This window comes from Henckelia pumila, unplaced genomic scaffold (genome assembly GCF_033568475.1).
Source record: "Henckelia pumila isolate YLH828 unplaced genomic scaffold, ASM3356847v2 CTG_461:::fragment_3, whole genome shotgun sequence".
In the NCBI taxonomy this organism is placed as follows: domain Eukaryota; kingdom Viridiplantae; phylum Streptophyta; class Magnoliopsida; order Lamiales; family Gesneriaceae; genus Henckelia; species Henckelia pumila.
This window is the reverse complement of record NW_027331831.1, coordinates 1813743-1839801: the sequence shown is the minus strand read 5'-3', so window position 1 is coordinate 1839801 and position 26059 is coordinate 1813743. Positions and strand designations below refer to the sequence as shown.

General features: G+C 38.6%; 2 protein-coding genes across 4 annotated transcripts; one reads left to right on the top strand and one right to left on the bottom strand.

The window, feature by feature from the left end:
- The first annotated feature begins 1885 nt into the window (after positions 1-1885).
- LOC140871644 (putative serine/threonine-protein kinase-like protein CCR3) lies at positions 1886-4565 on the top strand. Its single transcript, XM_073274252.1, has one exon. It carries the CDS (start codon positions 2010-2012, stop codon positions 4374-4376), a length of 2367 nt encoding a protein of 788 aa, XP_073130353.1. The 5' UTR covers positions 1886-2009; the 3' UTR covers positions 4377-4565.
- A 1350-nt stretch (positions 4566-5915) lies between these two features.
- LOC140871685 (phosphoinositide phospholipase C 6-like) lies at positions 5916-25992 on the bottom strand. 3 transcript variants are annotated; one of them, XM_073274319.1, is made up of 14 exons: positions 25877-25992; positions 12232-12691; positions 10800-10996; positions 10146-10281; positions 9783-10034; positions 9345-9620; positions 8861-9145; positions 8433-8711; positions 8099-8344; positions 7529-7749; positions 7273-7390; positions 6758-6910; positions 6598-6684; positions 5916-6425 (listed from the first exon to the last, which is right to left on the bottom strand). In XM_073274319.1, exons 2-14 carry the CDS (start codon positions 12553-12555, stop codon positions 6132-6134), a joined length of 2868 nt encoding a protein of 955 aa, XP_073130420.1. In that variant the 5' UTR covers positions 12556-12691; positions 25877-25992; the 3' UTR covers positions 5916-6131. The 3 variants fall into 3 exon arrangements, with proteins under 3 accessions (XP_073130420.1, XP_073130421.1, XP_073130422.1); XM_073274320.1 differs by having other exon boundaries at positions 8433-8672; XM_073274321.1 differs by lacking the exons at positions 12232-12691; positions 25877-25992 and having other exon boundaries at positions 10795-10916.
- Between the last annotated feature and the right edge of the window lie 67 nt (positions 25993-26059).

The following is a 26059-nucleotide window of genomic DNA, read 5'->3' as shown; positions in this document are numbered from 1 at the left end:
CTGCCCGAGCCCTCAATGATTATCGGGTATGGGCTCACTGACAGCCTGCAGGAGGATGATATGGTTACCACGTGTGATTTAGACACCCCGTAATTTCTGGAAAGAGCCCACTCCGTTGGAACGTGGTTAGTAATGATTTGGTCTGTGATTTGAACCTGACATACTCTAAGTAGACGTGGCTGTTTCTGGCCCTAAGAATAGAAAAACTCGGGTCCCACCAACTTTCCTTCCTTTTCTACCCTCCGAAGGGTTATTCCTAGATTCCTGGCTCCCCTATTTTTATCCGGGCTTCTTTCGTCTTCCCAGGATCTCCAGGGCTTCCCAGGCCTATGGCCCGGGTACCTAAACCTTTCGGGTTATACCATCATCCGGGGTATTCCCCGGGTCCTAGCCACCCGGGATATATCACCACACTTCCTAAAGATAGTCGGGCTAGGACCTGCTTCGCTGTCCCGAGGAGTTAATGTTTTCGGGTACTTAAACCTTCCGGGTTATACCATCATCCGGGGCCTAGCCACCCAGGGTATCGTAATAGGATATCACCACACTTCCTAAAGATAGTCGGGCTAGGACCTGCTCCGCTGTCCCGAGGAGTTAATGCTGCCGGGTACTTAAACCTTCCGGCTTATACCATCATCCGGGGCCTAGCCACCCGGGGTATCTTAATAGGATATCACCACACTTCCTAAAGATAGTCGGGCTAGGACCTGTTCCGCTGTCCCGAGGAGTTAATGCTGCCGGGTACTTAAACCTTTCGGGTTATACCATCATCCGGGTCCTAGCCACCCGGGGTATCTTAATAGGATATCACCACACTTCCTAAAGATAGTCGGGCTAGGACCTGCTCCGCTGTCCCGAGGAGTTAACGCTGCCGGGTACTTAAACCTTTCGGGTTATACCATCATCCGAGTCCTAGCCACCCGGGGTATCTTAATAGGATATCAACTATGATATACATATAACACAATCACGCTTGAATGATTCCCATAATTTTATTATTGATTGATTAAACATCATATGTATTTAATTTAATTTGACAGAGATTTATTTATTTTTTAAAAAGCTTAATTCATGATAGTCAACCGTGGCGACATTCAACATTCAAGGCTATGGTTACGCATGCTCTATATTAATTTTTCTTTTTTTTTTTAAAGAAAGCCCCCCCAACTGTATTGCGGCAAAAATTAAACAGCATTGTGCCCACTATATATGTTTTCCAAATTAATTTAATACTAATAAATACTCTAAAGTCTAATCTTCTCCTTACCTTTACACTTGCACATACCGGTATATTAGGCACACATAATACACATGCATTTTAAAATATTTCATTATAAAAATTTAGTTATTCAGATATAGCTTAAATGATTTAGACGAAGAATATTTATTTTTTCATTCGTCCCAAATAAAAGTGATCATAGTATGTATGATTTTGCCATTTTTTGTAAAACAAATTCAAACCAAATTCTCTGTCACACAATCATGAAATGTATTTTTTTCAATATCAAAAAGTATTCTTTTTCATTTTAGTTATGGATGCAGAGTCTTTATTTATTCACAAAAACTCATACGAGACTATAAAATTGAAACATATTAATTTTGTGAGACATATCTATTACTTGACATGATTTACAAACAAATAAACTTGTGATATCAAAAATATTACTTTTTTTATTATAAACTATCAGTCGAAGCGATCGATGTGTTAAATTCGTCACATCCTCTCCCACAGAATCTACTTCTCTTTATTTGTATTTAGGACTATAAAATATTACATAATTGAATAATAGTAAGTTGACATTATTACCAAAAAAAAAAAGGGAAATATAATGTTAAAGCATGCGACCATTCTACAGCTACGAAGATGTGAATGCGTACTGACACTATCCGCTTATGTACACGTACACGAACCTCACACACTCTTATTTCTCTCTCTACAACATTTCCCTTTCTCTCTCTACAGATGAGATGAGGGGGCAACACCACCCTCAGATTACAACGCCCCTTTCATGACGACACCTTCCACAGCCGTCACCGCCGCCGCTACCATAATTCTCCTCCTCGCCGCCGTCTCCTCACTGCCGCGATGGGCCCATGCACTCGGCGGCTCTGGCTCCACACTTGCTGTGGTCTACGGCTCCGCTACCACTATCTGCAGCATAGTGGCGTCGCAACCCATCCAGAGAGTCCAATGCTGGCGGGATGGCCAGCTTCTTCCGCCGATCCTACCCACCGTCCCATTCGACGCCGTAGCCGGTGGAAGAGACACCCTTTGTGGCGTTCGCTCAGGAGGTTTTAGTCTTCTATGCTGGAACACCACCTTCAGCCCGAAGAGAATTTACGACAGCACCACGGCTTTATTGACTTCTCTCACCATTGGTGACACTCAAATTTGCGCGTTAACGAATGTCACTGCATCGGAAAACGCAGTTTGCTGGCGGGGAAATATGGTTTCTTCATCTGGGAATTTACAATTTGATGTAATTTCATCTGGGATTGGATTTTCTTGTGGAGTTTTGAAGAGCAGCAATCGGGTTCTTTGCTGGGGGAGCAATGATATTTCTTCTTCAATTCAATCTCAATTTGCAAATTCCTCAATGTTGAACATTCAGGTTGGTGGAAGACATGCTTGTGGAATAGATGATTCAGGATTCGTTATCTGTAAAGGTAATAATGATAATGGTCAATTGGATGTGCCCTCGAATTCGGCATACCAATACAGAGGCCTGGCTTTGGGGGCAAATCACAGTTGTGCAATCAGAAGATTGAATAGAACAGTTACTTGTTGGGGTGGGAATGGTGAATATTCAAGTAATATTACTGATGGGGTCTCTTTCGAATTCATAGTTGCAGGGTTGAATTTTACATGTGGATTAACAACTAGCAATTTTTCAGTGATTTGTTGGGGTGCTGGTTGGCCTAATCAGTTCCATTCTTCAGGGGTTGAACTGCCTTTGCTAAAGACTCTTCCAGGGCCATGTGTGGATACTTCTTGTCCATGTAATGTATATCCTGAATCTCAAACACTTTGTTCCGGAAATGGCAATATTTGTAGACCTTGTGATATTCCTGTTTCGATACCGCCAGTTCCATCACCAGAACCACCGGTGATTGTTATTAGATCTTCTCGTTCTAAAGGGCTTACAACGGGTTTACTTGTTCTCGTTATTGTTGGATCGGTGGGGGGCCTTGGGGGCATTTGTTCTGTGATTTATTGTTTGTGGACTGGAGTCTGTTTCGGCAAGAAGAAGATTCATAATTCTGTGCAGCCAACAATTGGTGTAGCTAATGGCGCTCAACAATCTAGTAGTAGTCCGCCTTCGAGATCATCCACTCTTAGGCGCCAGGCCTCGATCCTTATGAGGCGCCAGAGGAGTGGACCGTCTTCCAAACACATGGATAGGGGGGAGGAGTTCTTGTTTTCCGACCTTGTCGCTGCCACTAATAACTTTTCGTTGGAGAACAAGATTGGTGAAGGGAGTTTCGGGGTCGTTTACAAAGGGAAATTGCATGATGGCCGTGAAGTTGCTATAAAAAGAAGTGAAACAGGGCCAAAAACAAAGAAATTTCAAGAAAAGGAGAGCGCGTTTGAGTCGGAAATTTCCTTCTTATCAAGGCTACACCACAAGCATTTGGTTAGGTTGGTTGGTTATTGTGATGAAAGGGATGAAAGGCTGTTGGTTTATGAGTATATGAAGAATGGGGCGCTTCATTATCATTTGCATGACAAGAGCAACGCTGAAAAGAGCAGTAGCATCGTGAATTCTTGGAAAATGAGGATCAAGATTGCACTAGATGCCTCTCGTGGGATCGAGTACCTCCACAACTACGCCGTGCCACCCATTATTCATCGTGACATCAAGTCTTCAAACATATTACTTGACTCAAACTGGACAGCAAGAGTGTCTGATTTCGGATTATCTTTAATGGGGCCTGAAAATGACAGTGACTATAGGCCGATGAAGGCTGCCGGCACAGTAGGATACATTGATCCCGAATATTATGGATTAAACGTATTGACAACAAAGAGCGATGTTTACGGCTTAGGGGTCGTGTTGTTGGAACTTTTGACAGGGAAGAGGGCTATATTCAAGAATGGAGAAGGTTCACCGATCAGCGTGGTGGATTATGCAGTGCCGTTGATTATGGCCGGAGAATTGGCTAAGATTTTGGATCCAAGAGTTGGTCCACCGGAGACGAACGAATCCGAGGCTGTGGAGCTGGTGGCTTACACGGCTATGCATTGTGTGCATTTGGAAGGAAAAGATAGGCCTACCATGACTGACATTGTCGTTAACTTGGAACGAGCATTGGCTCTGTGTGATGATAGCCACGGCAGCATTTCTAGTGGTCAGATCTCCATTGCTTCCGATTGAAATTAGACCCAACTAATTGTAGAATCTCATTCTTTTTTCTTTTGGTATTATTTTCCATTGATTCCATGATTTTTTCAGCTAAATGTTGCCACATATTTGTGGTGTTAAAGGTTTGTTCGAGCTGTGTACATTACGATGATTTTCTTGAAAGATTGTTCAACATGAAACACAAGGCAAGGAAATACATTGGCTCCATTGAAATAAAATCTTGAAATGGATCATATTTGCATTTATATAGATTATGTTGGACTGCGTAAATCGAGCTGAATCGAATAAATATTCGATTCATGTTCAAACTATAGAATTTTAATTTGAGTCGAGTGGAGAAAAGTTTTGAATTCATCCCGAGCTTACATTATATTGAAATAATGTCAAAATTGTGAAGGAAAATTTTGTTGGTATATGGCTATATGCCACTCATCAATAAACTATAGATTTTTATTTTTATTTTTTTTGTAGCAAAAAGGGTCAGAGATTGCACCCTTAAAAAATTTCAATTTTAAATATTAATGAAATAAAGGTTGCTTCCAAAGTAAATGGTACTTACTACTAATTTAAAATTTATCAAGTCGGAAATGGAAACCTTGTTTGGACAACAAACCTTAGCTGATTTGAGGTATGTGTCACCCATCAAACCTTAAATTCCGAACTAAATGAAATATAGATAGAGAAGAAAAAACATATGAATGCATTTAATTTATTCGGTTACATTCTCGAGAAAATTGAATTTCTTCCGCTGCAAAATTTATTGGACAGACATTAATATTGATAAATATAAGAACTTTGGCGTTCTGCCATAGGTTCATGATTCTCGATCTCTTGTGAAAATAGATATTCAAGAAAACGTTACTCATAATTTAATTCTGAAGAACAATTTTTGGAGGAGAATCCGGATCTACAATTGAAACCGAAGGGCTTTGAATTTGGAGTATGTGGAGTTTGATTTGGCTTGCTTTTGGGTTATGGCACGTTTTTTGTCCTTACATTGCATCAAATGAGCAGAAATTATTGTTCAGCTCCACTGGAAAATATGAACCCAACGTGTAAAATAATCATGGATCTATCATGTGAGTATTACTCTCGTGGTAGTATATCATTACCCAAAAAAAAAATCTTGGTCTCTTTATAGTTTTTGGATTAATAATACTAAGGTTTTGTTTGGTTTGAGTGTAGGATAAATAATTCATAAATAAATAATATAATATAATAAAAAATAAATAAAAAATTATAATTAATATAATATTTGATTTGATTGATATATTATATTTTATTTGATTTAAAAGATTAAATTTTATATAAAAATGATAAATCACCATTTTGTCTTTTTAATAATAAATAAAATATTAATAATATTATTTATAAGGGTAATGTAGTAATTTAAATTCAATATTTGATTGATGTAAGATAAATATTTAATGATTTGATTGATGTAAAATAAATAATTAATAGATGTATAAATAATATGACGAGAAAAATACGAAAATTATACATAGAATAATAATATGTACAATAGAATGGACAAATCCGTAGAGAAATACCGTCGTGACAGTTCCATCAGATCAGATGCCATGAATTCCATTATTTTTTTGGCACGATTTTCACTTAGGTTGATACTCATGCAGTTGAATTTTGCACGCAAGGCAAAATCTTGTGATTGAGTAATGAACTTGTGAGCATTTTCACAGTTTAATCCCATCTAGGAAAAGATATGAACATATCCACAGAGAAAAATGGGGTAAAAGAATATGGAAAAAATCATTGAAACTGAAACCTCATAAGAAGCCTCACGGACTTGAGTTTGTGACCCTTTTTGTCATGCAGTGGAACAGCCCGTATCCCTGGTCTCAATTCCGGGATAGGCAAACATGTCTGCCCGCCAAAGTCATCCTTATCTGATATGTCATGTTCCCGTACTTCGATTCTCAACAATGCAAGCTCTGGAACACTTAAAGGGAATGTAAACTCTTCATCCCAATATGGCCCCCAATCGTCCTCAATTATCCGTGTTTTTCGTTTTGCTGCATCTGCTGGCACTCCAATGATTTGAACCTGAGATCACCATATGGTAAAGGGAAAAAGTCAAGAAATTTTAACACCAGTTTTCTCAACTTTAGGCAGCTTTTTATTGTAATTTCTTGCAAGACTTGGGAAATAAAAATGATTTCGTGCTCGTAAGATAATGAGATAAAGTGCCATATATGGCTTGACATATACTAGTTACCTTTGTGTAGAAGTCTGGTGGAGAAAATGAATCGAAGTGTGTGTGGCTGAAATCCAAACGCCATCCATCGCCCATGTACACTTTTACCTATCAAATACAATGACCATATGCATTTTTTTTGTTCGAGGAACTAAAGTTATCTTGTAAACAATTTACTTACCTTTAAGGTTTTCTTCACAGGCAACTGTATTTTGGGATCAAAGACCACGTCGTTTGGGCCTCTCTCCATGAGTATATCGGGTTTCTTCACATATCCACAACCTCCATTAGATCTAAACATTCCGTGCATTGTCCATAGAGATTTTCCATATCCCTTTTGGGTCAAAGATACAAAATAAAACCAACATTAAATGCCAGTGCTGCTACGTACATGACAGAAGTGATTTGACATCAACTAACTATTACGGAGTACTTATGGTAAAATAGATTAATCTACCCTTCTTAGTTCAGAAAATGATTTTTAGGTGACTTGTAAAGGTCATGAAAATTGTTAATGTTATGTTCTGTAGTATATCATCATTCCACAGCAAACCAACTGAACTAAAAAAAAGCTCATGGTCATGGCGATTTTATGTACCAAAGTCATGTCTGTCTTAATTCGTGATCATATGAATATGGTTTTGATTTTTCTACACTAGTAGAGTAAAATTCGCCTCAAGCTGAAACAGAACTAACCTGCATATTAAAAGCAATCATCTGAGCTCCATGCATCCATCCAATAGTCGGGTCAAAATTTGATGAGGTTACTCGTGTTCCCTTTGGAAATACCCTCAAAATATTTTTTTGAGAGAACCTGAAAAAGGTAAAAAAAATAAGAAAAGAATGGGACAATCATGAAAATAGTCCACCGAAGCAGTTAACTGACAGTGTAAAATAAATTAATTTAACAGACAACAACTTTTACAAATTAGGAAATAACTTAAAAGTGTACCTGACAACATCCATTGGATAAGATGCTGCAGCCCTTTCAAGTGTTTGTTCACTCAAACTAAGTCGATTAACTTTACCACTAACATTTCTAAGTGCATGCCTCAAGCCTTTTTTCACCTTCCCGGCATGAATAGCGATCAACCGCTTATATTCTGGTGCTGACATATTGCTTGATTTTTGTCGAACAAAACCGATATCTTCGTCTTCTTGATCACTGTCGCTCTGATTTTTCATAGCAAATAGCATATGATCAACTAAATGGTAGAATATATATACACAAATATATATATAAGACTCGTGCATTTTTTATCATTGGATAATATGAGTGTCGTATAGGACCCACAGTGACGCAAACAAATACCCAACAACCTAATATCTCAGCCAAGACAGGAAAAACTGGCCAAGTTAAGCTCAACCTGATTCTTGTTTACTATCCACGCCAGGCATATTATCAAGAGTTTTATTCTGGGTAACCCGAAAATTTATTAGGTAGTTAAAAGATATCCAGACATATTTTTTCTATTTCAGATTTTGCATATTCAAGAAATATTGCACAGTTGATTGTTTTTACCTTATCACCAGCTTCGGGCTCAGCTGCAGGATGTAACGTACTCAATGACAATTCAACGTCAAATGAAATATCTTGATGATACTTGGTATTCTTGGGATTAACTAGGTAACTATCATTGCTCAGTGCATGCCGCAATCCTTTCTTCGAGTTCCCAGTGTGAATAGCAGTCAAACGCCTAAATTCCGGCACACCCATATGGCCTGACTTATGTTGCATGGAATCCACATTGTCTCGATCACTCTCACTCTGATATTTCAGAAACATATGAGTATATTAGCACCTAAATTGATGAAAATTTGCATTTAACTTGTTTCTTACACAGCAGAACAAGAACCTTGACAGAGGCTTCAAGTTCAGCTGATGGATGTGACGTCTCTCTCAATGATAATCCATCTTCATATGAATCCTTTTCCATTGGTGATGAAATATATTGATCCTTCACATCCTTTGTTTCAACTTCAGGATCATCAAAACTAAAATCATTTCTCAGCATATACCTCAGGTCTTGTTTCGCCTTTTCAGTATTAAAAGCAGTCAGACGTTTAAATTCTGGTGCAGCCACATTGCCTGGTTTCTGCTGAATTGGATCGATGTCATCTTGATTACTATCACTCTGATTTTCAGAAAATTACAAGTACATGAGCACCTAAAAAGTAGAATAATATAGAGACGACTTCAGATTTTTTTAAGTCCTACGTGTCAGTGTTATAAATGCTCCTGTTGGCTTTCATCAAGAGCAATATATAAGAAGCCTTTAGTTACCTTGTTATTGGCTAAAAGTACAGATGTAGGATCCAACTCCTCCCTGACCGACACTTCATCATCTAAGGAATCTGTTCCCCTTGGTGATGAAATATCTCGATCCAGGGTATTTTTTCTTTCCCAGTATTCTTTGGGATTAAAAATATCGCAAGCGGTCCTTGGTGTGTGCCTCAAGCCTTTTTGCACATTCCCAGAACTAATAGCAGTCTGGCGTTTGAATTCTGGCGTGGACATATTGCTTGATTTTTGTTGAATGTGATCGATATCATCTTGATAACTTTCACCCTGATTTTCAGAAAGTGTAAGCACATTAGCACCTAAATAGTATAATAAATATAGAAAACATTTTTTTTCCTTTCATAGTTTTGTTCCAAATGATACATCAAGATCATAAATTACATTATGTGGTGCCATGTAGGTCCCACATGTCAATGTTATAAATGTTCCTAGAGACTTTCGTGGCATAGAAGAAGCCCATTTTTACCTTGACTTCAGTTTCAAGTTTAGCTGAGGGATCAAACATCTCCCTAAACGATAATTCATCTCCGGAGAAATCTTTTCCAATTGGTGATGGAATGTCATGATCCATGGCACTATCTGATTCATCACCATGATCGCTGTCATTAAGTATTGCAGGTATCAGACCATGTTTCACTTTCTCGGTATCAATAGCTGTTAGGCGCTTAAATTCCGGAGCAGCAGTATTATTGCCTGATTTTTTCTCAATCAAATTGATATCATCATCTTGACTGCTGTCACTCTAATGGTCAAAAGAAGTAAAATCACATTAGCACCTTGTGTTGAATATGATGGACATACCTTATTTTCACACTCCATCCATTTAAGGACACACCATGACACCAACATCATTAATTACAGATAACATGTTTATCAAGTGCAATGAAAGGAGCCTTCATGTTACCTTAGCATCGGCTTCAGGTTCCGCTGTAGGTTCTGACACCCCCCTCCCCCTCACCGACAAGTCATCATCAGATGAATCTTTCTCCCTTGGCGACAAGGTATCTTGATCCTTGGTAATCTTTGATTCTAGGTACTCTTTGGGTGGTTTGGTTGAAAGTATAATTTTATGCTTCAATTCTTCAGGGGATGGAAATTCGTCCAAGCATCCTGACTCAGGGTAATAGAGCAAGTCTCCAAAAATTTGTATAACCATCTAAGAATGAAATTTAATTCTGATCACAATCAGAACACAATAAAAAAAGTTCACATTTTGGTTACTGGAAACACTCCAAAATACAGACCATCAACGTCGAAGAAATGTTACCTCTGCAACTTTAGCTTGAAGTTCCGGTGTTAGATGGTCCTCTAATGTGATTATTACTGGGTATGGGGATTTATCAAAAGCATGGTCTTTAATGGACTTCAAGCATTTCATGAGTGGTATAGGAGTTGTTAGGGTTCTGCAGATCAATTCAGAGTCAAAATTATTTGATAATAAGAAACAACAAAAATTAACATGAGAAGATTCAGTAAGTTTCCACACTGAGGGGAGAAGAAACCAAATTGCTTGAGTAGTAGTTAAATTTGAGTAAAAAAAATTGGAACTTAAGCTGAACTTAAGCCTGTTCAATTTTATTTTTTTTGGAGCGAAAATTGATCAAGGTTCGAAATGAGACATATGAATTGTAAAAACCATTTTCAAGTATTTGTAACAGAAACCTCTTGCGTACACCAGGTGTATAACCAACTTCTATCGGAGTTTCAGGCACATCACCTGTTTGCACACCCAATCTAGTAAAGAATTTAACATTAAAAAAGTATATTGCCGACAAAGATGCTTACAGAAGTACGTGTGATTTGATTCGGTTACTCAAAATTTCGCTTTAGAAATAATGTTCATGGAGGTTTTGCCACTTTCTGCTGAATGACAAGGGAAATGGAAATACCAGAATTACAAGAATATAGGATCTTACCATACCTTCCATGAAGAACATGAATTTTATCTTTTGCAGAATTAGGCCATAAGTCGAGTTCTATTCCCCTCACACCATTTTCCAGAGATTTAATGATTGGGATTTCACTACAGTCACTGCTTAATTGGTTTCCAGTTAAGTAGGAATTGTGACCTGTATATATGAAATAATTTTGCAACGGCGCGGTCATATCTTGGTGTACCTGGAATTGTACAAAATGCCAAGGTAATTGTGAGATAATTCCACTTCATATGCCTGTTGTGTTCTCATTACATCGATGTTTATGAAGGCATCACATCTTAACATCTATTAGTTTGATTAAAATACTGTGTATAAGTGTTTTCAAGAAATTGCCTGCTCGATGAAATCTTATTTTAAAAGGGTAAACATAAGCTTATGATTAGGCATAAGGCTGAAAATGAAAGACAAGCTCATATGTCTCTATGTTATCACATATGCATGTGATAAGATTATGATACGATTAAATTGAGCCAGCTTTCATGCAATTAATTCATTGATCACTTAAATCAGAACAATTTGCGAGAATATATTCTTTAGATTCCGAATCATGCCACGGCTTACCCCTGATTCTAGGACAAAAGAAATGGAATGGGTAAAGAGAGGGAGAATATATTGATTCAAGAACCATACTTTTCCAGCTTCCCTTAATTTTTTTTCCGTACTTCTATCACTGATAAATCCTTGCGCCTTAAACCTTTACAAACTGTCTGTTTCACAGAAAGTAGAAGTTCTTCGATTTTCAAAGAAGATACAATGCTAGACAATATCCACAAGTTACTGATTTGAATCTTATTGCAGTTAGAACATATGGTCTTGTATAATTTGCTTTCCATCACTATAATACTTCTTCAGAGAAACCGTTCACACCAGACAATCAAAATATCTTAGGCAATGACCAGTTCATTTCTTACTCTGAATCTCAATGCCTCTAAATGCTAATTGAGTAAAATTCTATGCAGAGTTAATTGTGGCATTATAATCTTTTCCCACCACTTAACAAGCCTTAACCAAAGACAACAAGCGCACTTCACACACAATCTCAAACAATGAAAACCATGAGCTGTAGTAACTTACAAAAGTTAATGTAAATCTCTTAAAATCTAACACATTCTTACAACTCAAAAGCAACACTGAATATGCAGTCAACCACTAAACTTTTGTCCAAAATCATAAAAACATCTGAATTTCAAACATTATCCATAGTTACTAGATACGTATAATCCCGCATAAAATTCCAAATTCCGTTCAAACATCTTGTTTGGATGGATTTTAACTAGAATTGTCACGACCTCACAATTAGAATGCGTTTATAGTTCCATTCAGAGTGGATACATACGCGACATACACCTGTATACATTCAAAAAAAATAAAATAAAAATAATAATAAATAAATAAAAGGAATGAAATAAGATTAACCTGATCGAGAATTGGATTGTTAAGATCATCTTGGAATAGAAAATGGAAGAAGTCATCAAGGGTGAGGCCAGGGCGCGGGCGTTTAGACGAATGGTGGCGGTGACGGAACACTCCCTGCATAATCGCCTCCGCATCCGCGGCCGTGCAGTTCACCTCCTGCTGATACTCAACCAAAAACTTCAAAAGCTGATCCGCCCTCATGTGGGACCCGCCCTCCGCGTACCGTCCGAACGCCGCTCTGACGTCCGGCGGCGGCTCGGCCTCGCTGATCTTGAACTTCCGATTGAAACACCCAAACATTTTGTAATAATTGTAGCTACCCATTGTGCTTCCCCGCCAAATCCGGATGTATATACGCGAAAATCAATGGCCGCGGGTCATTAAGTGATCCGATCGTGATGGTTTGAAAAGCTGGTGCAACGAAGCATCGTTAATGGCGTCGGTTGGACGGATCCATCAGCTGTGCGGATGAAAAATGGGGAAGATTGGGATTGAAAACATGTACATGCAGCATGAAAATCGAAGGTGGGGAAGAGAAAATGGGAATTGGAGGAGGATTTTTGGGGAAGGAAGAAAATCTACGTTCAAGGAGTTTTTGAAGCTGGATCGTTGTTGAGTTTCATACTTTTTGTTGCTGCGAATCTTTTACTTTGGCTTTATTCCATTTCTTTTATATATTATTATTATTATTATTACATGCACGTTTTGTTATTATTTCCTCAAAAAAAAAAAAAAAACAACCCCTTTTTTAAATAATATTGTAACACCCGGTATTTTTAATTACATAAATCCGCCTGCATAATTAGGATATTTAATTATTTAAATTTATGATTTATGGGTTAAATAATTATGTGAATTATTTATGCATGATTTAATTTATTTTTAAGCATTTAACCCATAATTAGTGAATTTTATGATTTTTAGTATTTTTATTATTTAATCGCGTAGACGGGACCGTGGACGGACGAGATGACAACTTTTTAGCCAAATTATTTTATGAGCCTTTTTAGAGTCTTAAAATATTATTTTGAGTTTTATTACCCCAAAATTTTAAGTATTTAATTTTTAGTTAATTTTAGGCGTCATTTTTTATCCAAAATTAGTCAAAATATTGACTTTTTAGTATTTTTAAAATTCCCCTAAAATTATATTTCGAGATTTTTAATTAGGATATCAGATTTTTTTTTAGAGTTTAAGTTGTTTATTATTTAGTTTTAAAACCTCTTTATTTAATTAGTTAGCTTATATTTTAATTAAACCAAAAATTTAACCTATTCTACCCAAAACCCTAAGCTAGCCGACCTCCTTTCTCTCCCACTCAGCCGTCACCCTCCATACTTCTTCTTCATCATCGGCCACCACCATCCTAGGAGTTTTAGCCGTGAACTTTCTAGCTCGAGGTCCTCCGGTCGTTGTCCCGTCGTCCCGAAGCCCGTCGTACACGTTTCAAACTCTACAAACCCGTATTAAGGCATGTTTCTTTCTATCTTTCACATCTATATCAGTGCATGTATGAGTGCGAGAGCTTATCATCAGAACCTGAGATTTTTTTGACAGCAAGTTCGATTTTTCCATCTTTTATGCTTTCGATTTTTTTTTGACTTGTTTGATTCATGCTCCCGTTTTTGGCTATCCATGGCTGGGACGGCTGCTGGCTAAGGTTCTACGGGGTCCCTAGGTGGTCTAGGTGAGTCGGCCATGGTTGGTTTGGGGGCTAGGAACCAAGGCCGAAGCTTTTTCAGAAAAAGGGTTCAGCATGTACGCAGATTAGGGTTCTTGGAAGGTGGCTTCGTGTTCGGTGGTTAGGCAGCATGGGGTGCGAACCATGGTATGGTTCGGTCCGGCAGAACCCTGGGGAGGTACTGCCGGCGGGGCTCCGGCCACGGTGGCCGGAGCTAGGCTGCAGCAGGCCGGGATGGCCTGCTGCTCACGCAGCCGAGGCGGCCGAGAGGGAGGAAGAAAATAGGGTTCGGGTCTAGGGTTTTAGGTGGATCCGGGTCGGGTCAAGTGGTCCGGGTCGGGTCTAAAATAATGTGGGTCAAGTTAAGTGGGTCCGGGTCCGGGTTATGTTAATTGGGCTCGGGTATTTTTTTATTTTTAAGTTTTTAAGTTAATTAGGAGTTAAATGGACTAATTAAATTCCCAAAAATTTAATTAGTACTATTTAATTTATTTGGGCTCCATTAAATTATTTTGGGTTAAGTTAACTATTTTTGGGCTTTTAATAATTTTATTTAAAATTTTTTTTTTTTAGTTGGCCAGAAATTTTTATGGGCTTGGGAGCCCATGAAAGTTATTGGGCCTGTTAATGGGCTTTTGGGCCCATTGGGTCAGGGACAGTGTTATTGGGCCTAAGTTAGTCTTAATGGGCTTTGGTTGATTTATGGGCCAAGTCTTAAGTTAATGGGCTTGAGTGTAGGGCCAGCAGTCCAGAACCATCCATGAGAAAATTGCATGTGTCCTGATTATATATTTAATTATTTTTATGCATTTAAGTTATTTTAATATTTATATGTTAATAAGAAAATTAAATTAAATATATATGAAGGACACACAATTTATTTAAGTACATGCATTCACGAAATCAATTTTTATGCTATGATTTAATTTCTATGGTTGAGCAAATAAAATATTTTAGGTGGAAATTGAAGTAGTGTGGCCATTCATGGGCAGTTTTCTGCCATTTATGTATGGGCAGTTTCTGCCATTTATGTATGGGTGGTTCGCCACCAGCCTCGTACGATGTTTTCTTAGACTGATCAGTCGCACTATAAGTATGGGTCACACTTACGGATAGGACCATTCGATGTTAAGAAAATAAGTGCTCAACAACTCAAGTATGTATGTTATGTATTATGTATTTATGTTTATTTAAGTAAGTTATGTTATGTAATTTTTTTAGCATGCTCATTCATGTATACGTATGTATTAGTAGTAAATTGATTTAAATTATTTTAAACCCTTGTTAGTATGCATGTTGGGCCTCTAGGCTCACTACACTGATATGGTGCAGGTGAGTACGTAGAGGAGCAGGTTACTCCTACCGGTGGTGAGGATCTATGAGCTGTGCTGCAGTAGCCCCGTGACCGTGACAGCTTCTGAGTCACCGTGCATGATGTCATGTGAAACATTTTATTATATTTTTAGTGGTTGAGTTTTATGGGAATATTTTATTAAATGTTTTAGTGCATGCACATATTTTAATTATTTTATTTAAGCAGTATATTTTTAATTCTAGGGTTGACTCAGATGTTTATTTATTTTAAAGAATGCATTTTTCTTAAGTATTTAACTGTTTATTTATTTAGTCATGTATTTATTTTAAATATTTTATTCTGTGCATATATGTATGGGCATATATGTACATATTTTATTTAGTAGTATAAAAAAAAAAAAAAAAAAATTCCGCATATTTATTTATTAGAGAGTTAGGGTCGTTTCAGTTGGTATCAGAGCACGGTCCTTGGAGGGGTCACTACTGCTATGCTAGCTCAGAAATCCACGCTACCGGTCTGTAAGTTTTAATGTTTATAGTATGATTTAAATTTCTAGAATTTAAGTTAGCCTTAATTTTTAAACACTTAGTTATGCAAGGCGATTTACGTAAATAAATATGTGGTGGTGCAGAATGCCTCCCAGACCAGTGAACCGACGTGGGGGACCTCCACCTCCACCTCCACCGCCACCTCAGCAGCACCCCATGACAGCACTGGAGCAGGCCAGTGCCACGATGATGGCGGGTATTACTGCTCTGTTGGAGCAGCGGGCTGCCCGTCCCAGACTGTCCCACGAGGAGGACGTCGCAGAGAGGTTCCAGAAGAAGGGGCCTAAGGAGTTTCTGGGGACCACCGATCCGTTGGTGGCGGAGGGATGGATTCGCTCACTTGAGTCCATCTTTGACTACATGGGGATCACAGACGCCGACAGGGTGAGCTGTGCTACATATATGATGCGAGGCGATGCCGCCTCATGGTGGGAGGGTGCAGTTAGAGGGGTCCATCTACCGACATTGACGTGGGTTGAGTTCAGGCGTATCTTCTACGCCAAGTATTTTACTGAGGACGTGCGTAGCCGCATGATCCGTGAGTTCATGAGTCTCCGTCAGGGGGACCGATCTGTGGTGGATTACGTGAGCCAGTTTGAGAGGGGCTGTCGTTTTGTGCCCATGATTGCTGAGAGTCCGCAGGAGAAGCTGCGACAGTTTGTTGAGGGCCTGAAGGCAGAGATCAGGCATGACGTACGCATGGCAGACGTTTTCACATATGAGTCTGCAGTCAGCCGAGCTTTGCGTTCTGAGGAGGGTCGGACAGCGATCCAGAGAGAGCAACAGAGTAAGAGACAGTTTACGCATACAGGGTATCAGCGACCATCTTCGCAGCCACCTGCGAAGAAGCAGTCTACAGGGCCATCTAAGGGCCCGATTCAGCAGAGGCCTCAGGGGAAGCCACAGCAGCAGACTAGGGGCGGGGCCCCTACTCCAGGGAGATATCCAGTGTGTCCGAAGTGCCAGAAGATGCATTCCGGGCAGTGTCTTATGGGAGCAGGAGTCTGCTATCGTTGCAAGGAGCCAGGGCATCAGATTGCCAACTACCCGAAGAGGCAGAATGTCAGTGGGCGAGTTTATGTGATGCAGGCTGAGGAGGCAGACCCAGATACCTCCTTGATCACCGGTATACCTAACCCCTAGAACTTTTTCAATTCTTTTCTTTTGTTTAATTGTGGTTATATCTGAATGCCTGTTACATGAGTTTAATTATCAGCATGCTAGAATAAGAATTTTGTTTCTTTGTGATTAGAATTAAGGATTTTAGTGTTTTAACCTTGGGAGCATAGTGGTATGAATTGTTGGGAATCTTCTGCGTGCAGGGAGAATTCTAGTTGGAGGCAACTCCACGTTTGCGTTGCTAGATTCAGGAGCCACGCATTCGTTTATCTCCCGAGATTTTATCAGACGGATAGGCATTTCACCGGAGGTTGTAGACAGTGGTTACGATGTTACCATGCCATCCGGACAGATTATCACTACCACTAGTGTCATCAGGGATCTGGCATTGGAGTTGCAGGGACACTCCATTCGAGCAGATCTAGTGGTTCTTCCATTGACTGGGTTTGACTTGATTTTGGGTATGGACTGGCTATCAGTTAATGGAGCTTCGATTGATTTCCGACGTAGGACAGTATCAGTGAAGCCAGCAGGAGGTGAGATGTTTACTTTCTTTGCATCTCAGTCTAGCAGTATTCCTCAGATGATATCACTTGTCCGTGCGAGGAAACTGTTGCGCAGTGGATGTCAGGGTTTTCTGGCTAGTGTGGTCACTACCTCAGATGTTTCTAGCAGATCGTTATCAGATATAGAGGTGGTACGTGACTATCCAGATGTTTTTCCTGACGATGTTGCAGGAGTTCCACCAGTGAGGGAGGTGGAGTTCAGTATTGAGTTGTTGCCGGATACTGTGCCTATCTCTAAGGCACCATATCGACTTGCTCCTACAGAGATGAGAGAGTTGAAGGAGCAGATTCAGGAGTTGTTGGAGAAGGGCTTTGTTCGCCCTAGCTTTTCTCCATGGGGAGCTCCAGTATTGTTTGTGAAGAAGAAGGACGGCAGCATGAGATTGTGCATTGACTACCGAGAGCTCAACAGAGTCACAGTGAAGAATAAGTATCCGCTACCGAGGATAGAGGATTTATTCGATCAGTTGCAGGGAGCTTCGGTATTCTCCAAGATCGATCTGCGATCTGGTTACCATCAGCTGAGAGTCAGAGATTCAGACGTGTCTAAGACTGCCTTTAGGACACGGTATGGGCACTATGAGTTTTTGGTGATGCCCTTTGGGTTGACCAATGCTCCAGCAGTTTTTATGGATCTCATGCATCGTGTTTTCCAGCCGTATCTAGATCAGTTTGTCATTGTATTCATTGATGACATATTGATCTACTCGAGGAGTATTGAGGAGCATACACAGCATTTGCATACAGCCTTGCAAACTTTGAGGGAGCATCGACTGTTTGCAAAGTTCAGTAAGTGTGAGTTTTGGTTGGAGCAGGTGGCGTTTCTAGGCCACATTATTTCTAGGGATGGGATTGCAGTGGATCAGTCCAAGGTGCAGGCAGTGAGGGATTGGGGGATTCCAAAGAATGCTTCGGAGATTCGTAGCTTCTTGGGTTTAGCAGGATACTATAGGAAGTTCATCAAGGGTTTTTCCTCTATTGCAGTACCCTTGACTTCCTTGACCAAGAAGAACGCGAAGTATAGTTGGAGTCCAGATTGTCAGAGGAGCTTTGATCAGCTGAAGGATGCACTTACTTCAGCACCGGTGTTAGCTATGACAGTGCCACATGAGGAGTTAGTGGTGTACACCGACGCGTCCAAGCTTGGTTTGGGCGCAGTACTTATGCAGAGTGGCAGAGTTATCGCATATGCGTCGCGACAGTTGAAGATTCATGAGCAGAACTATCCGACGCATGATTTGGAGCTTGCAGCAGTGGTATTTGCGTTGAAAATCTGGAGGCACTATCTTTACGGCGAGAAGTGCAAGATTTTCACTGATCACAAGAGCCTCAAGTACTTCTTCACCCAGAAGGAGTTGAACATGAGGCAGCGCAGATGGCTTGAGCTTGTTAAGGACTACGACTGTGACATTAGCTACCATCCGGGTAAGGCTAATGTAGTGGCAGATGCTTTGAGTCGGAAGTCGTCAGTGATATCATGTTTGACTGTACAGCTACCACTACAGACCGAGATTCAGAGATTTGGTTTGGAGTGCTATCCGAGTGGCCATGCACCGAGCTTGTCAGTGTTGACAGTGCAGCCAGTTCTGCGAGATCGGATTAGAGAGGGACAGTCTACTGATGAGGAGCTACAGCGATGGAGACAGAGAGATGAGGCCAGAGGTAATCTCTTGTATACAGTGGAGGATGGCATCGTTCAGTACCGTGGGAGGATGTGGGTACCGAGCGTTGATCAGTTGAGAGCCGAGATTCTAGCAGAGGCTCATGCATCTCCGTACTCCATTCACCCCGGAAGTACGAAGATGTACCGAGATTTGCAGTTATTGTATTGGTGGCCTGGGATGAAGAGTGACATCGGGAGAGTGGTGTCAGAGTGCTTGACTTGTCAGCAAGTCAAAGCAGAGCATCAGCGTCCAGCAGGACTTCTTAGACCTCTTCCCATTCCGGAATGGAAATGGGAGAATATTACGATGGACTTTGTGGTTGGCTTGCCGAGGAGTGCCAGAGGTTGCACAGCGATTTGGGTGATTGTGGATAGACTCACCAAGTCAGCTCATTTCTTGCCGGTGAGGACTAACTATACTTTGACACAGTATGCAGAGCTTTACATTAGAGAGATTGTTAGACTGCATGGCATACCAGTGTCTATTGTGTCAGACAGAGATCCGAGATTCACATCTGCGTTTTGGAAGAGTCTGCACACGGCTATGGGGACTAGGCTTCTGTTCAGTACAGCATTTCATCCCCAGACAGATGGTCAGTCTGAGAGAGTGATCCAGGTTCTCGAGGATCTTCTGAGAGCTTGTGTCATTGATTTTCGGGGCTCTTGGGAGACTAGACTGCCATTGGTGGAGTTTACCTATAACAACAGCTTTCAGTCGTCTATAGGTATGGCTCCATATGCAGCACTTTATGGGAGGAGATGCAGATCTCCGGTGCATTGGGATGAGGTTGGTGAGCGGATTTTGTTGGGTCCGGAGATTGTGCAGCAGACAGCTGACATCGTGACGCAGATTCGAGAGAGGATGAGGACTGCGCAGAGTCGGCAGAAGAGTTATGCAGATGCCAGACGACGCGATTTGGAGTTCGCAGTAGGTGATCACGTATTCTTGAAGGTGTCACCTATGAAGGGAGTAGCGCGTTTTGGACGGAGAGGCAAGCTTAATCCGAGATATATAGGGCCATTCGAGATCTTGGAGCGAGTTGGCACGTTGGCCTATCGTTTAGCTCTACCTCCAGGGCTAGCGGCAGTGCACAACGTGTTCCATGTATCCATGCTTCGGAGATATGTCTCCAACCCGTCGCATGTATTGGATTTTGAGCCCTTACAGTTGCCACCAGATCTTGTTTACGAGGAGAGACCAGTGCGGATCTTGGCTAGAGAGGAGCGGAGGCTTAGGACGCGGGTCATACCGATGGTCAGAGTCCAGTGGCTGAATCACTCGGAGGAGGAAGCTACTTGGGAGACCGAGGAGGATATGAGGACTCGCTACCCAGAGATGTTCGGGTAAGTACTTTAATTTCGAGGACGAAATTCAATTTAAGGGGGGGAGAATTGTAACACCCGGTATTTTTAATTACATAAATCCGCCTGCATAATTAGGATATTTAATTATTTAAATTTATGATTTATGGGTTAAATAATTATGTGAATTATTTATGCATGATTTAATTTATTTTTAAGCATTTAACCCATAATTAGTGAATTTTATGATTTTTAGTATTTTTATTATTTAATCGCGTAGACGGGACCGTGGACGGACGAGATGACAACTTTTTAGCCAAATTATTTTATGAGCCTTTTTAGAGTCTTAAAATATTATTTTGAGTTTTATTACCCCAAAATTTTAAGTATTTAATTTTTAGTTAATTTTAGGCGTCATTTTTTATCCAAAATTAGTCAAAATATTGACTTTTTAGTATTTTTAAAATTCCCCTAAAATTATATTTCGAGATTTTTAATTAGGATATCAGATTTTTTTTTTAGAGTTTAAGTTGTTTATTATTTAGTTTTAAAACCTCTTTATTTAATTAGTTAGCTTATATTTTAATTAAACCAAAAATTTAACCTATTCTACCCAAAACCCTAAGCTAGCCGACCTCCTTTCTCTCCCACTCAGCCGTCACCCTCCATACTTCTTCTTCATCATCGGCCACCACCATCCTAGGAGTTTTAGCTGTGAACTTTCTAGCTCGAGGTCCTCCGGTCGTTGTCCCGTCGTCCCGAAGCCCGTCGTACACGTTTCAAACTCTACAAACCCGTATTAAGGCATGTTTCTTTCTATCTTTCACATCTATATCAGTGCATGTATGAGTGCGAGAGCTTATCATCAGAACCTGAGATTTTTTTGACAGCAAGTTCGATTTTTCCATCTTTTATGCTTTCGATTTTTTTTTGACTTGTTTGATTCATGCTCCCGTTTTTGGCTATCCATGGCTGGGACGGCTGCTGGCTAAGGTTCTACGGGGTCCCTAGGTGGTCTAGGTGAGTCGGCCATGGTTGGTTTGGGGGCTAGGAACCAAGGCCGAAGCTTTTTCAGAAAAAGGGTTCAGCAGGTACGCAGATTAGGGTTCTTGGAAGGTGGCTTCGTGTTCGGTGGTTAGGCAGCATGGGGTGCGAACCATGGTATGGTTCGGTCCGGCAGAACCCTGGGGAGGTACTGCCGGCGGGGCTCCGGCCACGGTGGCCGGAGCTAGGCTGCAGCAGGCCGGGATGGCCTGCTGCTCACGCAGCCGAGGCGGCCGAGAGGGAGGAAGAAAATAGGGTTCGGGTCTAGGGTTTTAGGTGGATCCGGGTCGGGTCAAGTGGTCCGGGTCGGGTCTAAAATAATGTGGGTCAAGTTAAGTGGGTCCGGGTCCGGGTTATGTTAATTGGGCTCGGGTATTTTTTTATTTTTAAGTTTTTAAGTTAATTAGGAGTTAAATGGACTAATTAAATTCCCAAAAATTTAATTAGTACTATTTAATTTATTTGGGCTCCATTAAATTATTTTGGGTTAAGTTAACTATTTTTGGGCTTTTAATAATTTTATTTAAAATTTTTTTTTTTTAGTTGGCCAGAAATTTTTATGGGCTTGGGAGCCCATGAAAGTTATTGGGCCTGTTAATGGGCTTTTGGGCCCATTGGGTCAGGGACAGTGTTATTGGGCCTAAGTTAGTCTTAATGGGCTTTGGTTGATTTATGGGCCAAGTCTTAAGTTAATGGGCTTGAGTGTAGGGCCAGCAGTCCAGAACCATCCATGAGAAAATTGCATGTGTCCTGATTATATATTTAATTATTTTTATGCATTTAAGTTATTTTAATATTTATATGTTAATAAGAAAATTAAATTAAATATATATGAAGGACACACAATTTATTTAAGTACATGCATTCACGAAATCAATTTTTATGCTATGATTTAATTTCTATGGTTGAGCAAATAAAATATTTTAGGTGGAAATTGAAGTAGTGTGGCCATTCATGGGCAGTTTTCTGCCATTTATGTATGGGCAGTTTCTGCCATTTATGTATGGGTGGTTCGCCACCAGCCTCGTACGATGTTTTCTTAGACTGATCAGTCGCACTATAAGTATGGGTCACACTTACGGATAGGACCATTCGATGTTAAGAAAATAAGTGCTCAACAACTCAAGTATGTATGTTATGTATTATGTATTTATGTTTATTTAAGTAAGTTATGTTATGTAATTTTTTTAGCATGCTCATTCATGTATACGTATGTATTAGTAGTAAATTGATTTAAATTATTTTAAACCCTTGTTAGTATGCATGTTGGGCCTCTAGGCTCACTACACTGATATGGTGCAGGTGAGTACGTAGAGGAGCAGGTTACTCCTACCGGTGGTGAGGATCTATGAGCTGTGCTGCAGTAGCCCCGTGACCGTGACAGCTTCTGAGTCACCGTGCATGATGTCATGTGAAACATTTTATTATATTTTTAGTGGTTGAGTTTTATGGGAATATTTTATTAAATGTTTTAGTGCATGCACATATTTTAATTATTTTATTTATGCAGTATATTTTTAATTCTAGGGTTGACTCAGATGTTTATTTATTTTAAAGAATGCATTTTTCTTAAGTATTTAACTGTTTATTTATTTAGTCATGTATTTATTTTAAATATTTTATTCTGTGCATATATGTATGGGCATATATGTACATATTTTATTTAGTAGTATAAAAAAAAAAAAAAAAAAAATTCCGCATATTTATTTATTAGAGAGTTAGGGTCGTTTCAAATATAATATAATATAATATAATTGATTTGTATATAAATTTAAATTACTTTGTTCAAACGTCAGTTTTATTTTTTTTCAAATTGTAAATGTAAAATTTTAAATATTTGTATATTTGCAAACCTTAATATATTTTTTATTTTCCATTTTATTACTTTCATAAGTTTTTTTAAAAAAAATTCAATTGTCAGCAAACATATCTTATATGCATCTTCCAGTTTTATTATCTTGTTTGATCCATGAACCCAAATGGCCAAATATAGGGGTGTGCAATAAACGGTTCAAACCGAAAAAACCGACTGGACCGTAAATTTCGATTTTTTTGGTTTGGTTTAAATGGTTTTTTGGTCGATTTTGGTTTTAATTTTTGATATCGTCGGTTTTTCGGTCCGGTTTACGGTTTTGAATTTTAAAAAAAATCGAAAAAATCGAACCGACCATTTAAAATATAATAAATAATTAATATATGTTATTTTCATTAGGTTTACAGATTTGCCTCCTCCCTTCTTGAGTTTTCACTATTAATCCCTAAACTTGTTAACCGTAAATCGCTATATTTTTTATTATTTTATTTTGATTTCTGTAAAATAACTAACAAATTAGTTACACAAATCATATTTGTGTCTATTTTTATTACTTAATTTTGATGTTTTAGGATAATTAAAAACTTGTTTTGATCACTATTTTTTTATTATATTTTTTAAAATAATTTAACATACAACTTCATTTATAAGTCAAATTGTTACTCAAACCGTAATAATCGACCGTAATAACCGAAACCGTAATAAAAATAACCAAACCAAACCGAAATAAAATGGTTTGGTTTCGGATTAGGAATTTGAAAATTCGTAAACCGAAACATCGAACCGAAATTTGTTAAAACCGAACTGAACCGACCATTGCACACCCTTACCCAAATATATACATTTCAAATAAAAAATTTAGCCAAACAACCTCTAGGCTCCAATTATAGTTGGAAATAATTATAGTTTTAAATTTTTAATTAATTATTATTTTTTTCCCAAAACGTGAATGCATTTAATAGTTCGAAAAAACTTGTGAGATTATCTTACCGATTAATTTTATGATACAGATATTTTTCTCGACCTAACTCAAAAAATATATTGTTTTTATGCAAAAAAAATTATTTTTCACTCTACATATATATCGAGTCGATCGATTTTTCGAATAAATATTCATGAAAGACCATCTCACTGATTAATTTTATAAAACACATCTCATTATCGATCAACTCATGCAAAAATATTTTTTTTTATGTCAAAAATATTTATTTTTCGTTCTATATGTTAATAGAATCAATTCTTTGGGACTTATTATGATAAGTATGTCACAAAAATGCAGACACTTGCACTCGAGTACATAATATTCACCCCTTCCATTGAATTGGTTCGTTTTCAACTGTCACATAAATTTTCTAACAACTCCAGTCTCATTTTGAATGAATGAAGTAATTAAATACGTAAAGAAGAAATTTAGTTTACTCAATTAAAAACCAGTTCCCTTGACCGGTATGATTGATTTCAACCTAGCATATGAGTAATATGTCAATGATAGATCTAATGTCTCATGATTTGTCACGTCAACAATATATAATTAATTACGCCTATATGTAAAAATACGAACTGTTGGATGCATGATTTGGGTATTACTCATATGCAGTATTTTTAGATAAAAGAATAAGATAAATAAATAACAGAAGACATGTCGCCGCCAGAATATGAACGAGAATAATTTTTTGATTTGAGTAATCGGTTAGAGGAGATAAACGATAAGAGGAAGTCCGCCACACCAAAGACACTAAAGTTTCGTTTGAAAAAAATACTTTTACATTTGTATAAAAACATTTTAAAAATAAATGTGTTTAAACATTTAGAGTTAAAAATTAATGTTTTTAATCATTGTTCTTAATTCTAAAAATATTTTTTTAAAAAAAACAACTCAAAGTTCTTAAAAAACTATCCTCGAAAATACCTTTTTTTAAAAAAATTTAAAATTTTTTTATAAAAATTTTGCTCAAACACATACTTTAAATTTATTCGGCTTACAAAACACTGAATATTTTTAAAATACCTGTTCAAAATAGAACCTAAAAATTATCAGGTTTTATCGAGTTGGTTTACATAGATCATATATATATATATATATATTTTCAGCTGCTCAACCAATGATGCCCAACTCATCCCCGACCATAGTGGGTTTTAGTGATACAAATTTTTTTTAAAAAAAACAACTAAAACCCGGTAGTGGATTTTAATGGTCGGGGACGAGATGGGCAGGAATGGTTGGGCAGCTGAAAATTACTCTATATATATATATATATATGATAAAGCACCAAACTTAAATCAAACCACTTGTTTATTTTACACAGATCCGAGTTTGTTCGCTTTTTCCTAGAACAATAACCAACTTCCAAATACTATCTTCCATAATTTCCTTTGAGGTGAAAGCAACCGTCAACTCGAGAGATTGATTCCAGCGCATGTTATTTGTGTAAAGTGTAAACCATATGTTTGACTCATACAACATTAACACAAACCCATGCATGCAAGTTTTTAGGCATCCCGCCTATGATTTTGAAGGAAACAAATCTTTCCATGTGATTTTGCCAAACCATCAAGTAAAACGTACATAACAAGCCTGATCGGTAGAAATGTACCTGTTTCCACTATGTACCAATCTCGACTTCACCAGTCACCAGACTCACCACACTTGAATAACAAACCAAATCCATGCATGTTTTAGTTTCCATTATGTACCAATCTTGGCTTGCTACACTTCCAAACGCTCGCAAAACCCACTCATGTTTTAATTGCTATTCGTTAATTATTCGTGTCGTACC